General features: G+C 42.1%; 1 protein-coding gene across 1 annotated transcript in view; it reads left to right on the forward strand.

Annotated features, from left to right (window-relative positions):
* The first annotated feature begins 687 nt into the window (after window positions 1-687).
* gsg1l (gsg1-like) overlaps window positions 688-17,719 on the forward strand; it is a 31,623-nt gene continuing 14,591 nt past the window's right edge. Inside the window, exons 1-2 of the mRNA XM_007893801.2 lie at window positions 688-1,353; window positions 15,494-15,541. Coding sequence (XP_007891992.1) covers window positions 1,047-1,353; window positions 15,494-15,541 — 355 coding nt within the window. The 5' untranslated portion in view covers window positions 688-1,046. The remainder of the gene's footprint in view (window positions 1,354-15,493; window positions 15,542-17,719) is intronic.

Below are 17,719 nucleotides of genomic sequence, written 5' to 3' on the forward strand. Positions count from 1 at the left end.
TTGTGGGGAGCAAGACCATGGAGGGCTTTGAAGGTGAGGACCAGGTCAAATGTAATGTGGTGTTGTTGCTGAAAGGCTTTATGTCGAATACGAGAATAATTTTGACTATTATTATGCAGTCACCTTAGTAAATTAAATTAAATTAAAAAATGCAAAGATTACGATTATGATTATGATTATTATAACAAGGGGGGGGGAAAGGGATCACAGACAGACAGACAGACAGACAATACTGACAATACAAACAAGTGGCAGCTTTTCTGTCCTTGTTATGTTATGTTGTTGTGTGAATGTTTGGGGTGAATATTTCCCCCTTTGAGTCCAGCAACCAGGCAACAGGGCAGGGCAAGGCAAAGCAGGGCAAGGCAAAGCAGGGCAAGGCAGTCAGGTGCCTGGGGCTGGCAGGCAGGCACTGGTTTACCATGTGTTAACAACGCCTGGAGATGATGATGCAGTGCATTGGGGATGGGAAGGCTCCTGCAGGCAGATAGATACCTCGACTCCTGACTGCCTCTTGGCTCATTCGGTCTGGGTTTGGTGGTGGGACAGGTATATTACTGCTGGGGAAGGAGAGAGAGAGGAGAGAGAGAGAGAGGGGTGTCTAGAGAGGAGGAGGAAAAGAAGACACATAGAAGGGGGAGATAAAAGAAAGAGAGGGAGAGGGAGAGAGAGAAAGGGAAAAAGAGAGAAAGGGAAAAAGAGAGAAAGAGAGAGAGAGAGAGAGAGAGAGGGGTTATAGCCAGAGATGGTTTAGTGCGTTTGAGATGATGCGACTGATGTGCATTTAGTTATCAGTGCATTTGCTGAGGTCCCTCTGTGTGTGTGTGTGTGAGTGTGGGAGAGAGAGAGAGGGAGAGGGAGGGATAGAAGATGCTTTAACCTCAACCAGCCACACACTCACTTGTTATTTGACTGTATTTTTTAAGAAGCAAACAGCAAAGGGGGTTAGGTAGGGAAGGGAGGGGAGGAGGGGGTTGGGGAGGAATCTAATATGCTGTGTATATGCATCTCTATCTATTACCATTTATGTATCTGAGCATCCAGAAATGAAGACCACAAGGAAATGCAGAGCTTTGCTGGCTGTGACCTTAAACTTAGTGGCTCTGTTTTTCTCCACCACCGCTTTCCTGACCACTTACTGGTGCGAAGGCACCCAACGTGTCCCCAAACCCAACTGCAGCCAAGCCAAGCAAGTCAACTGCATCAACTTCAATGGCAATGGTACCACCACCAACAGCAGCACCAGCTCCAACCTGGTCCATTACAGCTGGGAGACTGGCGACGACCGCTTTCTCTTCCGCCACTTCCACACGGGCATCTGGTTATCCTGCCAGGAGAACATAGATGGCACGGGTGAGTTGTTTCCTAACAGTAATAATAATCATATTAATCATCCTCCTCCTCCTCCTTGCATTTGATATTAGCGCCTTATCGCGGCCTTTGAGACGGCAAAGCATCAAAGCGCTCCGCGGAATATACTGTCCCGTGAAGTGTAATGTGCTGTTTAAAAGCGCACGGGGTGGGGGTGGGGTGGGGGGGGGCATATAAAAATGCAAGTTGTCGTCGTCGTCGTCGTTGTTACCTGGATTAATCGTTTTATTTTGTGGGCGAAAACGCCGGGCGTGTTTCTCTCTTGAGCTTTATTATTATTGTTATTATTAGTAGTAGTAGTATACGGTGTGTGTGTGGGTTTGTGTGTCGAAGGCTTTCTGCAGCTTTCCTGGTTAAGATTCAGCCCCGTCAGTTCACTTGACAGCATATCGCTTTGAGACGTCTCAACGACCCGCTGTAGCAAACGCAAGAGTCATACATTATTATGCGTCTGTTTCAGTTAATACAAGTGACCTGTTAGCGAGGCATTGCGAAACTGCTCCAATGGTTTGCACCAAAGTACAAGTTGATCTGCTCACACATATTGTTTCCCACCTGCCGGCACATTTCACACATTTCAAGGCAAATTTGCACTTTCAAAGAGGTTACGTGTCTCTGTTGGGTCAATAATCTGTTCGTGCTACTTTCCCCATTAAGGGGTGACAGACAGGCATGCCTTTTAACTGTGCAGGGTGTTTTTCTCGTGGGTTATGGTCGCCAGGCAAAGGGCTGGCAAAGAGTGGGTAAGTGGGATCTCGGTTAAGTGTTTAACTTGCTCTAACTGCCAACCTTTCCTAGAGACTGTGAGGTTTAGTGAACTCTGGGTTAGTCTGCAGCTCCCAAACTTCTTTACCTGCCTCCACTGAGTCCAGTCTAAGATTCTAAGTACTCGGTACAAATAATGATAATAACAATCCTTGCTTTTGATACAGCGCCTTATCAGGTCGTTGAGACGTCTCAAAGCGCTTCACAAACTGCATTGCAAAGTGAATTGACCGTATTTTGTGGGCGAAACAAAATTACGTGTTGAGTGTTAACAATCAGAAATATCAGACAGGGATTAGACGACCAGCCTAGGCTTCCCTACCCATCCAATGTGTGACATTCGTTGTGATATGCATCAAGTGATTGGGCTTTCCTTAACGCAAATCTGTTGAAAGTCTTCATTAAAACGACAGCTGTTTTCACGTGTTGCTACGGAGAGGAGGTCGACAGGGATTGTGAGGGGATTCAGGCTGTTAACCAGTGTCTTAAAACAACGGATGATTGGAAGCAATCTCTACAATCGTGGAGAGAGTCAAGTTAGGGAAAGAGTAAAATATCCTGCTATCGTATTTGGAAGCTCTCTTAATTTAACATTTGTAATTTTTCAGTACGTGTTAACTAGCGTCCACATTCCTTAATTTTTCCTTAATAACAATGCATCTAATCCTACAAAATACCTGCAAGATACACAGTGACTACAATTTACCCTAAATCCTGTGAGAACTTTGAGATGTCCCCCTGATGCGAAAGGCGTCGTATCAAGTGCGACGATCGATGATTAATCTAAGTGATGGCCATTAAAGCAGTAGTTTTGTTTTACTCCACGCTAAGCCCTTTGCACTGTTTCCTGTGATTATTGTCCTGATATGTTTTCACCTTGACAGGAATCTATAAGACTGACTGTACTGGCTCAGTGTGGTTCCTGACTGCTGTGTAATGTCATTGCCCTTTCATACAGCTACATGACTTTAGCAGTGCTTGGAAGATTTGCTTTCCCTCTCTCTCTATGTCCTTCATTAAGCTCTCATGCTTGAAAGTTCAAGATGGACAGCATTTCCCTGCGTTAGCAATCAGATGAGAGGTGCTCTCATGGACAACCTCTTACTGCGTCGTTGCAAATCATTTATTTTCTGCTGGATGCCACACACCAGGACATGTTATTGCAGTTTGATGGAAATAGTGTGTGTGGGGGGCGGGGGGGGGGGGGGGGGGGAAACAGCATGGAAACAACATCAAACATGCATAAGAGTAGCATAAGCCTCTCTGCCCCCACACTCTGGAACTCCATCCCACAGTCCCTTCGCCTCGTTTCCTCCCTCGCCTCCTTCAAGGCCGGTCTCAAGACCCTTCTCTTCGATCGTGCCTTTGGTCGCCCTCCCACCTCTCTGCCTTCCCTCACCCCTACACTACCCCTGCCCCACGCTCGGGCCCCGACACCTGAATGTTCAGCGCTTTGGGTCGTCCTCCCATCGTGAAAGGCGCTCTATAAATGTCATTTTGTTGTTGTTGTTGTAAGGCAAAACAAACCCCTATGAACTCAAATTTAGTCTACGGACTCACTCTGAAACATGTCATGTCTGGACCCAGGCTACAACAAGTGACTTCTACTCCTGCCACCATCCATCTGTGGGTTCCCCAAAGATATACAAACTCCACAGTGAATTTGTGAGAGAGATCTGGATCTAGTGACTGTGAATTTGTCAGATAAAACCAGCAACCAGTTTGCGCGCATCAATGTCCCACAAACAGCCGTGAAGTGAATGACCACTCTTTTGTATCTGGGGAATTGTTAGCCAGAACCCCAGAAGAAAGTCCTTTCTCCTTTCGAGTAGTGTCATGGATCTTGGACATCCATCCGAACAGGCAGACGGGACCTTGATTTTATGTCTCATCCAAAGGACTGGTGTGCCCCGCCACTGAATTGGAGTGTCAGCCCAGGCTATGTGAGTTCAAAGTCCCCACTTGTCACTTGAACCCCCCCCCCCCACCAAAAAAAAACCTGACTCAGAGGTGGGAGTGCTATCAACTGAGCCAGGCTGACACTGTGAACGTGCAAAAAACTATTCTTAAGCCAGAATACAGACCGGCATGTCCCACAGGGGAGATGACAAGTTACAAATTCTTTATTAGAATTCCACACGCGTAAAAGTTCCCGGTAAATAACCTCTCTGATATGAGCCCGAGCATCGAAATGATAAGATGGCTTGCCTTTCATAAATCTCGGAAGCATATTGATTGAGCGTCTTGCAATGCAGTCAGAGTAAAATGGATGAAAAGATTGGCGATTGACAGTCGCCGGCAGACTGAGCGACCACATCAAAAGCTGAAAAAGTCTGGCGGTGAAAGTCAGTTTGATCGTTGAGACAATGCATTGAAAGACACTATACAGCTGAAGGCTTCATGACTTTAGTCCTTCCTTCAACTTTTTGTAACTGAAAGTTATTTACACCTTGTAATCTTTTTGTTATCTTTATTATTATTATTATATTTGTTATTTCCAATCCCGCCACTGTGCTGCGTTCTGAGACACTCTCCTGCATAAAGAGCGCGACATCAATGCAAGTTGTTGCTACATTTTGCAAAGCACTTTGAGTCATTTTGCTCAGGCGAAAGCCTCTGCATAAATACAGGCGGTTGTGATCTACAATCTGCAAAAAATGTATTCTGTTGTGGGTAATTTTCAAATATATAAATGTACAAATATAGTACGTACACCACGGATTTTCGTAATTCATGAAACGCTCTCAAGTGTTAGCAGTTATCACGTGCTAAAAGGAGCAACTGAAATGTTTTGGACGGAAAATCCTTAGAATGGAAAGATTGTGTGAAACTTTATGTTAAGGTCCCGTTTAAGTTCCACTTTCAAAGGATGTGCAGAGGTGCAAACTTCAGCGAAGAGTTAAAATACAGCAGCTGCAACACATGCTGCTACCGCCTAACGCTGTGTTAACCAGAAAACAAACCACACATTCTACCAGTCACAGTTATCTTAAAGTGCTTCAGCTGATGTTTCACCGTCCATTGGTGCAGGTAATTTGCTGTCACTCTCTGGTTAGAATTTGGCTCCTTATTTAAGAATAGTAGTGCAGTGTAATATCACAGCAAACACACCCCAAAATTATAGAAACTTTTTACGTCCGCTTAATGAACATTTAATTTTTTTTCCGCACGTGAAACATGAAATCACACACTGATCAGATGACAGGACTTTGGAACCATTAAGACCTTACCTGCCGGGAAGACGTGGGTGCATTGTAACTAAATTAATAATAATAATAATAATCCTTGCATTTGATATAGCGCCTTATCACGTCTTCGAGACATCTCAAAGCGCTTCACAGAATAGACTGCAAATTGAATTGACTGTATATTTGTGGACGAAATGCGGCAGCCAATTGCGCACAGCAGCGTCACACAAACCGTCGTGGATTGAAGTGACCAATTGATTATTGTTTGTTTTTCTTGAGGGATTATTATCAGGTGTGTGGCGTAAGGAAACTTGCCCATGGTTCGCTCTGCCGGGAATCAAACCCAGGTCTCTCGCTTGAGAGGCGAGTGTTCTAACCACTAAACTACAGGACTGCACAACAGACAAATTGGTTGAGTTTAGCCTTTAACCAAACCTCTTAGTGTTTCTGACATTTGCTGTGTTTATATATTGCACATGCGGAGAAGAATTGGCTCCTTGCAAATCACTGGCAAACAGTCTCAATAAATAATGACTGATGCAGCAATGAAGCCTCACATCTCCCACCTCCTGGAGGAGACAGACCAAGGAGAAGAACAATTCGGTCTCCCACCAACATAAACACAGCAGGTGAAAATTGTACTGGGCTCACTTCCATTTGAAGGCTCTCAGCTTGAACTACTCCTCGGGAACTTTTAACAGACTGCATTATAATGTGGTAAAAGATTCAACGGCAGAAACCACTCTTAAATGATATTGACTGATTTTGGAGTTGTCGCACAATCACTCAGTCAGTTCTCTAGACCGTGGGCCGTTCCGCCCACAAATTACACAGTCACCCAACTTTACAATATATTCTGTGAAGCACTTTGAGACGTCTCAATGACATGATAAGTGCTATATCAGATGCAAAGATTATTGGATCTCACTCTTCCAGAGTAGGCCACTCTCCCATGACAGTATCAAGCTGTTTCTTAAAACAGCTTGAAATCACCTTTCTAGTACCCATTTGAAACTTTAATCACCCAATGTTTGCTACCAGTTTGAGGAGAACACGGACGAGAAATCAGTCTTTCCACTCCACCTCAATAACAGCAGTGGAAATCTATCAACAAGTTGTGGGCCATTGTGGCTTTGAATTGTTGACCATGAGATGATCATTTACTTAAGCGAATTAATTTTTCTGATTAGAACATCTTTAACGAATGCAAATTGTCTTCAGGAATTGTGTTTCGGTTATTGATTGTGAGCAAATTGAGTCAGGTTTTTTTGATCCATCTACTGATGGATTGCAAATCATCGTGATCTTGGGCAGCAAAACTGGATCGTACGAAGTTAACCTGGGCGACCTTCAATTTCCAGCTTCCCTTTGAAAAAATCATCGTCTTCAAACTCTTCGAATCCAAAGCTATTTAATAAATAAAATTAACCATGGTTGGTTGACCCTTTTGTGTTCACATCCCGAGTTTCCTTCGGAAAAGCGAATTATTTTATTCCTCCAGATTTTCTTGAGTGAAAGAAATCAGTCGATGATCTTATCATTTAGCCTCTGAATTTCTTGTGATATGCAAGAGACTCCTTGACAAAATTTATTTAGGAAAACTGGATATTCATCTACCATGTAATTGGAAACTGAATCGTCACCTACCATGTAATTGGAAAATTGCACATCAACCAATAAATTAATTTAGCTGGTAAAATAGAGAGCTTATGATTGAGGAGCTATGAGATGTCATTTATAGTACAGAAACAGAGGAATGCGCAGGAATGGGAAATACATTTGAGATATTTTGACCCGAGCAGGTCAAATCTAAGGACTATTTAATTACTTAGATTAGTTCCTCCCTTTGGAACAATGGCGGGACAGAATAGTAACTGAGATGTCTCAAAGGACTTCACAGGATTTTACTATGATGTGCAGTGACTACGTATTCCTAGGCAAACGCAATAACCAATTTGTGCACCGTACCAAATGAACAGTCCCCATACTAATCATAATCTCTGTGAAGTGCTCTGAAACATTTCAACGTTATAGGCGCTGCATCAAAGGCAAGGATTGTAGTATTCTAGAGAGAAGCAATAATGCAGAGGACAAGACTGAGTAGAAAAGCAAGTAAGTGTAGCAGAGATTTTATGAGTGGAGTGTGGACAGAACGCTATGTATGGAAGATAAGTTTAATTATGCTGTTTGTGCTTATGATGGGACTGAGGTATTACAGTGGGGTCGAATATATGTGTAAACGATTAATTATCTAAGAAATCACATGTAATAATAATAATAATTGAAGAAGAGACATCTATATGAGATTGAAAGCAAAGTGAACAAGTAATAAGACTTGGGTGACTGTAGCACGCTCTGATGAAATATTGAGCAGCAGAATTCGTCAGTAGATGGTTGGAAAGATAAGTGAGGTGAATAAAATTGGGACGCAATAAAGCACATTGAAATATTTGAACGAGTTTTGGTGAAAAGATTTCACGGAATGAATTGCGTCTTCACAGACACCTGCTGGGCAATTGGATCAGAACCCATATTGATTTCATACAGGAAATAATTAAACTAAAAGTTGAAGTGAGAAGAAAAGTTGTGATATGCAAGAGCTATATCAAATGCAAGGATTATTATTATTAAGAAGCTGGTATATGCAAAGCAAAGAGCAACAAAAGGGAAGTTGATGATTATTGGAGATTATTATAATATTATTATTACTGGCATGATAAGGCGCCACACCAAATGCAAGGATTATTTCTCAATAATCACAAATATCTCAGATGTCAAAATGAAAATTGGGATGCAAATTGAAAAGGAAATTAAGATGTACGTTTAGGAATGAAGGAAAAGTGTTAGCAATAAAATAGTCATTAAGACGTTGGAGTACTTCAGGGTTCATTTGAAGAACTCGGCTGAGATGCTGTGCATCTAAGACGAAAAGAGATTAGCCTAATGGTGCAATATAACTGCACCTATTGGACTTATGTTGGTACAATTGAAATAATAATAATAATAATAATAATCCTTTGCTTTGGATCTAGTGCCTTATCATACTGTCAAAGCATCTCAAAGGATTTGACTATAAAGTTTAGTGACTGTATATTTGTATTGTTTGCTTACAAATACTGTAGCCACACCACGCTCCAATTTAACATGGGAGCCTTGTTACGATGTAGTCTCCTGTTCTTTATGTTCTCATTTGAATGATGAACGGTGTTCTTTCCAGCCGGTTGCAATTAGACTAGAGCTGGTGCAAAAGCCAAAAGGGCGAATTACCACTTTTCTGAAGTGTTTGCACTCCCAAAGCCAAATTCAGGAATGCATACCAGCTTATTATTCTGCACCGTTTAAGTCATTGCAAAGCTGAAACCACTTCAGTGCAGAAGAAACTGTGCATTGTAGCTGCCCTTGAACAGCTATGGGGGAATGAGTGAGGGTAGCAGAACATTTCTCGAGATCATTTGATACTGGAGAGGTTCGCGAGAGACCCCCAAACAGGTAGCTGATCCAATTGTAAACTTCAGAAAAGGTCGGGAACGTAATTCAGGGAATTACAGACCTGGGCGTTTGATGTCTTTACTGGAAATATTACTGGAATGAATCATATAGCAAGAACACCTTCCGAGTGCAAAGCACCTATCTGAGTCAATGTGCTTTTAATGAAAGGCAGAGGCTGCTTATCACATTCATTGGAATTCTATAGTATTGCAACCGAATAGATACGACTAAGGCGATTGATGACACAGGACTTGTAGTTGGAGGGAAAACCTGATGAGGCTCTAAATTAATTGGTTGGGCAATATAAACTATTGGAGATATTCTCAATGGAAGTTGTCTTAATTGGGCAGATGCACGTAGTGGAACGTTTTGAGACATTTGGGCTAATTATACTAACTAATGATCTCAATGAAGTAGAACTTCCAGATCTGTGGAGTTGTGTGTGAGGAATTGAGGTGTCCTAAGGTGGTGAGCATTCCCCCAAAAGGGACTTGCAGATAAAACAGACGAATGGCAAAAAAAAATGCAATCTATGAAAGGGTAAGTTAATGCATACTGATGTTAAAATAATGGGAAAAATGATAATGAAAGCTATAGAACAGGCTGACGCTTAGTACAGCAGAAGGAATGATAATAATAATAATAATAATCCTTGCATTTGATACAGCGCCTTATCACGTCTTCTAGACATCTCAAAGTGCTTCACAGAATAGACTGTAAAGTGAATTGATGGCATATTTTTGGGCGAAACGTGACAGCCAATTGCGCACAGCAGCGTCCCACAAACAGTCGTGGATTGAAGTGACCAATTTATTATTGTGTTTTTTTTCTTGTGGGATTATTATCAGGGGTGTGGAGTAAGGAAACTTGCCCAAGCGTTTGTCCTGTCGAGAATCGAACCCAGGTCTCTCGCTTGCGAAGCGTGTGCTCTAACCATTGAGCTACAGGACGCCATGGTTGACAGCAATCCATGGTGAATAGGGACATGGTTGAAATTGTAACAAGAAACAAGCTGACAAACTGTTCAAATAACAAGTAAAAGAGCGAAAGACACCAAAGCAGGAGGGAAATAAAATTGTTCTTGTGGATTCGGAATATAAAGCAAATCAATAACACGTGCGTTTTTACTCACAGCGACAGATATCTCAGATTTTAGTGGATTAATAGAACTTTAGTGATGCATCCAGAACTGTTCAGTCTCTATCACGTCTGCTGTTGATAATTTGCTGTGGATTTACCAAGATAGCTAATGGCCTGTCGGGCGCATATCAACCCATAGGCCAATTAAGACCAGAGAGAGAGAGAGAAGAGAGATTGGTTCAATTGCTCGATTGGTTCAACCATCTTCTGCCACATTTTTACTGCTCGAATCAGTGTTACATCACTTCAGACTTCCGAACTGCTGTGATTGAGAAACCGGATGAATACTGTCCCCTTTGCTTCAAACGAGCTGAACTAGCATCCTGGTAACGCAGACGTACATAGACTCAGCTGTGCGATGTGTTGACAGGAGCATGTCTAGACCATCAAATACACACAGCATCTTGTTGTCACTTCTCCCGCTCCCTCTCTGCCAGCCACCGTGCTCTTACAGCTTCTGACTCTTGAGTTTTTCAGAAGCAGCAAAGACCCTGACTGTAATATAATCATAATCCTTGCATCTGATACAGCGCCTCATCACGTCATTGAGACGTCTCAAAGCGCTTCACAGAATAGGCTGTAAAGTTAATTGACTGTATATTTTGTGGGCGAAACCCGGCAGCCAATTACGCGCAGCAGCGTCCCCGCAAACAGTCGTGGATTCAGTGACCACGTGTTTTTTTTTAGGGATTATTATTCCCGGAAAGCGATCCGCCAATCGTCTAACAACTGAGTCCCTACTAACTGCTCGGTAAACAGAGGCGTGTGGAGTAAGGAAAGTTGCCAAAGTAAGGAAAGTTGAGAGGAGCTTTGCTGGTGGCATGTCACAAACCATCTCTTACAGGTTGAGATATAAAGTAGTACTTGCTTTTCCTTTCTGAAATGTGTTCTGAAGCATTCTACAAACTCGGTCTTGCTTCAAGTTACAGATTGCACAAATACTTGTAAGGTTATGCCCTACAAGTAATCCTTCTGGTTTCGAGTCAGAGTTTAAGAATTCAATTCCAACGTTGATGCTTCTGTATCTGTCTGTTGGCTTCGTCACTGTGTCTGCAATGCATGTGGCGCCGATTATTTCGGTGGTTAGTAAATGTCACACATTTCAGGTATTTGCACGAGGTTTGGGGAGCATTTCACCGAGCAAAAACAATGGAAATCTTCATAGCAGTAAGTAAGGAATTGAGACCGACCGCCAGTATAATCATTCACCTTGGTAAATTATTAAGTTCCCTCGAACCAAGTTACGTTTGGCAATTGGTGAGCCTTAATGTTCAATTTTGTTTCACTTGAAGGGTGTTCGTGTTGGAAATCTTTTCTAAAAAAAAATGGCTCGCCTCGGGAGACTGAAAATCCATGGAGCTTTTAGAATCAAATTAATCATCATTAATTGATCTACATTAAATTAATCAACATTCCCCCCCCACACCCCACTCCCAACCCACGCCCCCGATTTTATGGTCTCATTTCATTGTACTGTTGCTCTTTACCAATCAGACAAACTCAGATTGACTGTTAAGTTTCTTTTGCTCTTGAACATTGTAACATTGCTGAATCCATTAAGAATTATTATTATTATTATTATTATTATTATTTGCTGTAGTTTCTCTCTCTCTCTCTCCCTCCCTTTAGATCTATTTGTCATTCTCTTGAGAGCTATTTGCAGTTATTAATTTTCTTTCCTAACTCGTCAGACATAATTTTCCTGTGTTATTTTTTCTTTCCTCTCTGTCTCTGTCTCTCTCTCTCTCTCTCTCTCGGTTGATTGTTCCTCGTATCCATTTTCCTGTCCTTCATCTGATCCCCTTGAATAAGTCTTTCTCTCTTTTATGATCAGTCGTAAACTGAAATCCGCAAATGATATTCCCCTATCAAGGCCACTTCTCTTGGGCTGCACCATTTGCTGCCTGATTCCACAAGATACACAAGGTTAATTCAGATGTACAAGGCCCTTTGTCTCACCTGATCTCATCCTTCCAGAAAACCCACGTACGGTAGATTTTCCTTTTTACAAGGGCCAAAGTTACAAGACTCTGAAATTAAAAGGTGTGCAGAAACGTGGCTTTGTGTTTTTTTGGGTGGGGGGCTGTGGTGGGGGGGGGGAGAGGGGAGACGAGGCCTTAAGTTTGCATTTGAGCTGAAAAGGACTGGAAAGAAAATGCTAAAAAGTTACTTATTGCAAATCACTGTCCATTTTATACGCGAGCAAATGTAGCTTGTGATATCTGTCAAGAGAGGTGTTTAAGGACAAGTAGACGGATATTTGGGTATGAGAGGTATTAAAGGGCATGAGACAGTTCCAGTGATAAGTTAAACCGGAGTGGGGTTATCAGTTTGCTGTTATAATAATAATCATCATCCTTGGATAATTAGTGACTGGATAGAATTACTTACAGTTAGTAGCCACGAATCGGCTGGCAGAAAGAAAAATGAGGACCGTTGGCCCATTTAAAGTTATTTCTAGAGATATTTAGTCTGGAGACCTTTGTTTGATCCACTTATTTACCGGTGGCATTTATAATAGATAGCATTGGTATATGTGCTCAGCGTCCCTGTCGACCTTACTTTAAAAAAATGAGTTTAAAAAGTTTTGCTGATGACATTACTGTGGAGTCCTGCAGCTCAGTGGTTAGAGCACTCGCCTCGCAAGCGAGAGGACCTGGGTTCGGTCCCTGGCAGGCAGAAATGTTGGGCAAGTTTCCTTACCCTGATATCTAGCAGTAAGTAGGAACTTGGTTGTTAGTCGATTGGCGGATCGCTTTTCCGGGGGTAATAATTCCTTAAAAAAAAGAAGTCACTTCAATCCACGACTGTTTGTGGGACGCTGCTGTGCGCAATTGGCTGCCGTGTTTCTCCCACAAAATACGCGGTCGATTCACTTTACAGTATATTCTGTGAAGCGCTTTGAGACGTCTCGAAGACGTGATAGGGCGCTGTATGAAATGCAAGGATTATTATCATTATTATTAAAGTTCAATTTGGTTTTTCAGAGAGGATATACATCTCTGGAAATGCACTCCACTTTTTTCTGCAAAAAAGTTTCCCATTGCGGAACAACACCTATTTCTTTTTCTCACAGTATTTGGCAGTAATAATAATATAATAATACTAATCCTTGCACCTGATATAGCGCCTTATCACATCCTCAAGAAGTCTCTCGCTTGTGAGGCAAATGCTCTAACCACTGAGCTACAGGACTCCACTAATGACTAATGGAACATAACCAGTTCTAAAATGCTATTGATCAAGATTATGCGCCTAATTATCGGGCAGAGCCAAATGATCTCTGGCAGAACTTTTATATTCACTGAGAAACTTTGTGAAGGAATGTCAGATAATTGATGCCGAATAAATTAATAGACCCATTTTCAAATGAATTCTAATTTATGTTCACTGACAAGGCTGAAGGGTAGAAGTGAAGCGGTAGATATTAATGCGGTTGCAAAGCCTGCTGTAATTTCTTTGCTGAAATCCCATGTAACATCACAGTGATCCTCATTATTTTAATTGATTATTAAAGCACTCTGGGACGCTATCCTGTGCGAGACAGGGACGCGCTATAAATGCAAGTTGGTGTTGTTCTAAGATAGCAGTGAAGTGTTTTTCATTTGCACTTTAATGCTACGCAAGTTCATGTCGATAACAGCAACAACAACAAATTACATTTGTACAGCGCCTTTCACGTCAGGAGGAGGTCCCAAGGTGCTGGACAGTCAAGAGTTTGGACACGAGCCAGGGGTTGGGAACATTATCGTTGTCTAATATTTAGTATCACAATATTTTCTAAAAAATACTATTTAATAATTATTGGGGTCATTATTATTGTCAGGCGTTTAATATTTCATAATTGTGACCCAATAATTAATATCAGCCCCTTGAAACACGGACCTTGCTTTGCCGCTGAAAACATCATATGTCTGTCATATCCCGGGCATCATCTTATGCAGATTGGGAAGAAACGCGGGTGATTTCAGCAGCACAGCTCCGCGCTCAAACCGAATTCACTGACAGAATACTCGTCTGATTTGTTCAGAATAAAATGCAGTCTGTTTATTCCAGTAAAACTGACAGCGCATTCTTCAGCTGCATTCTGTCCAGATCCTTCTAATAAACGTAAATGAATATCTTTGCGTCACAGTTGGCCGTGATGAAGTGCTGCCTATGGATGCAAACAAAAGAAATACCAGCTGTTTTTGAGCAAATGAAGTGACAATAAATTGGGGCGTGTTACTGCTTTCGCAAGTTGTTCTGCTTCGTTGGTGTTTGACTTGGCGCTTTTCACGTCGGGAGGACGTGTGGAGGACGTGTCGAAGCACATTCACAGGACAGGAGTAAAAGGTAGTGACAGTGTATTTTGTGGGTGAAAGCTGCTGGTAATCTGCGCGCAGCAATATCCCACAAACAGTGATGAAGTGAACGACCAAGGTACGCAGTGCGATGAGTGCAACAAGTTACTAAAGGCTCAATAAACACACTTTCAAGATTGCAGAGCTTTGGTTTGGCAAACACTAGTGAATCCAGTCCAGGTAAGTACAAATCGCCCGAGGTATGATTTTCTCAGGGGCAATAGAAAATTGACCACACTCAGCTCACTGAGGTCATGTGGGCTTGTTGACTTCTTGTTTTGGACCCAAGGACTTTGTTGGGGTCAAACCTTCTGAAATGAGTATCTCCAAGAATGTTACTTTGTCCACGTATTCGTGATGTGCGCTACTTTCAATCTGAACCGTTTCGCCCACAAAATACGCAGTCAATCCGCTTAACAACGTATTCCGCGATGTGCTTTTTAGACGTCTCAATGACGTGATCAGGCGCTACCTCAAATGCAAAGGTTATTATTGTCAAATGTTCCAAAGTGGTGCTGAATGGGCCCCATCCTTTTGCTGAAAATTTCTGTTTCTGTGAAGGCGTATTCGGTGGTCTTGCTTGAAACCCCTCAGGGATACGACCAGGAACTTCATTAATATGTAAATTAAGTTGAAATAACTTGGATAGATATGCAGCCACTGCCGTTACAAGTTTCCCCCTTGGGCACTTAGCGGCAATTTGAAGCAGCTCCAGTGCTCACTGAAATGAATATTGTGCAAAGTTAAATTTCCCTTAATTTATGGATTGAAACTGACCCCCACCTCTTCCATATCACAGTCCATCTCAAGAATCCAGCATCCACTCTCAGGCTCCAGCATTGTCCTGTGACATCCTGTCAGGATATACTCCTTCGCAGGAGAAACTCCCTCCTCTTTTCTCATAGTGCCACAGAATTCGTATCACCCGTCTGAACAGCCAGTGTAACATTGGAAGGAACGGGAACCGGATGTGAACGGAAATAAAAAGTGATTAAGAACTGGTGTAAGAAAAAGATGCACAGATTTCAGACTTACTTGGCCCTTTTAGAAGTAAATGCTCTACATTCTTCACACAGGTGACCGTAACTTTGTTTGATGCCGCAGTAATTTTATTGGGTGTGTAACATTACTGCCGATTGGTACGTAGGTCATATTGAAGTGAATAAAATAATAATGCTACTCTTTTTCTTGTTTCAGGTGAAACTTGCCAAAGTTTTATTGACCTCGCTCCAGCATCAGAAAGAGGTAAATCACAAGTGGATGTTTTTAAACCAAGTGACTTAGGCTTTTCATTGTTACTGATCTAAGTGAGGGAACACTGTTTGCGGCAGTAATATTTATAGGTTCGACATACTGACGCTCACATAGTTCCTTACCACAAAGGAACTTGGGAAGGAAGTTAGAATGATGGAACTTTACAACAACAACTTGCACTTGTGTACAGCCCAGGGGAGGGTCTCAGAGAGCTGAACAGCGGCAGAAATCGAAACGTGAGACACGAGTGCTTTTTCGTTTTGTTGCTGGTGTTGCAGAGTTTAATTTAACATCATTCGAATCTGTACGACAAGCTCGGTTAATTCCGATTTCTTTTTTTTTTAAAAAATCCCATTCCGCGAACCCATCTGCTCGATCGCTTTGTTCTCCAGGCAGAACCTGCCAACGTGGTCTTAATTCCCCCCCATATTTCAAGACGACTCCATATCTTTCTACATGACAGTCAATAATGTTCTCGCTTGCCAATAATTCTGATGCATTAACTGACATATGACAGAAAGGGGGCAGCTGGTTTATGCAACAAAGCTCATTGTCCCCGTTGCTGACAGATGCACTGTCGGGAAGGGATTACAATTAAAAAAATAAATTGAAAAGAGTTCAACTTGTGGGAAATATACACAAGACATTGGCTCTTCTTTTTTTCTCCTCTACGACACCTTCTAGAACGGAGTTTCGAAAGGGAAGGTTGTGGTTAAAAGCAGCGCTCCGACTCTGACCTCGCTAATGGATAACTTTGATGTGACAAAAAAAATACAGCACCTGCATAATGTCGATAGGGATTACAATTTCACCGCACGATTGAAATTAAAACTGCTTTGATATTTGCTGCCCGAGTTTCACTGTTTGGCTTTCCCCATCTCGGAATAATTTTCAGACCTCAAGAATCTGAAATACCGTCACAACAGACAACAAAGGCAGAGAGCGTGTGGGATGGGGGGGGGGGAAATCTGAAACTATTTCAACATGCCCAACCGATGCATTAAAAAATAGTCCCATCACCTTCTTTATGCCTTTCGTTTTAATCCAAAACAAAGCAAAGGCGCTTGAACTCGATAAATTGATATGAAACAGACGACTTGAAATCATAAGCAAATTATGCCCCCAAAAAAGCAAGACAGCATATTATTCCTGTAATGACAAATGCCTGACTTTGGTTCCCACTGCTGGAAAGCTTTGAAATTGAATCATCTTGTATCACAAAGCTGTTTTCGCTGTTTGGCCTCCAGGGAGTTTCATAGTTATTGAAATTTATTTGTTGCAAGTTTGGCTCCCAAGGCAAACAAAGTCAGTGCGACTATCAATTATTTCCTGCCTGTGCTGAACGAGTTCTATCCAGAGATGCCTTTCCTTGTGTAACCCTGATTAAATTAAACCTAATCACTTCTCTGTAACGTCTGCATTAAAAAAAAGGAAAAGGCAGTCATCTGCTAATCACTTTACAGCGTGTCCTGTGAAGCGCTTTGAGACGTCTCGACGACGTGATGAGGCGTCATATCAAATGCAAGGATTATTATTATTATTATCAGAATCCTGGATGTTGGCCATTGAAGTAATTAATTTTCTGCCGGAGCTCTTCCAACGACAAACTTCTTAGGTGGAATTCAGAAAAGGCTCCACATGAAATTTGGACTTTATTAGCATAAGCGAGGCTGTGTTTGTACAAGAGGAAGTGCCAAACTCCTGAGCCAGCTGTAGGTTATCCCTTCCAAGAAGTTCAAAAAAAAAAGCAATTAAGTAGAGAACCAATGAAATAGAACAACAACAACAACTTGCACTTGTACAGCACTCTTGATTCAGGGTATGGTCCCAGAGCTCTTGACAGCGGCGGCGCGTGTATAAAAGGATATGTCGCCACGGTGTGGGTTTGTGACATGTGTGGTATCCAGTGCTCCGGGGGACACTGCTCTGCACGACAGGCACTTTATAAGTGCAATTTGTTGTTTACAGTTGGACTAGAAAAATAAAGGAGTTTCTTAGTACCCCTGTGTTCTGGACTGAGAATCGTGACCCTTTCATTACACTCAGTGCGAAAGCCTCATACTTTTGGAAGTTAAGATTGCTGATGTGGGAGGGGCTCGATCTCATACCAATGCGTTTTAAAAAAGGGTCGGGGATATTTTCAAAATGCGTTCAGTCAGGTAGAATCAG

The sequence above is a fragment of the Callorhinchus milii genome, unplaced genomic scaffold (genome assembly GCF_018977255.1).
Source record: "Callorhinchus milii isolate IMCB2004 unplaced genomic scaffold, IMCB_Cmil_1.0 Scaffold16, whole genome shotgun sequence".
Classification (NCBI taxonomy): Eukaryota; Metazoa; Chordata; class Chondrichthyes; order Chimaeriformes; family Callorhinchidae; genus Callorhinchus; species Callorhinchus milii.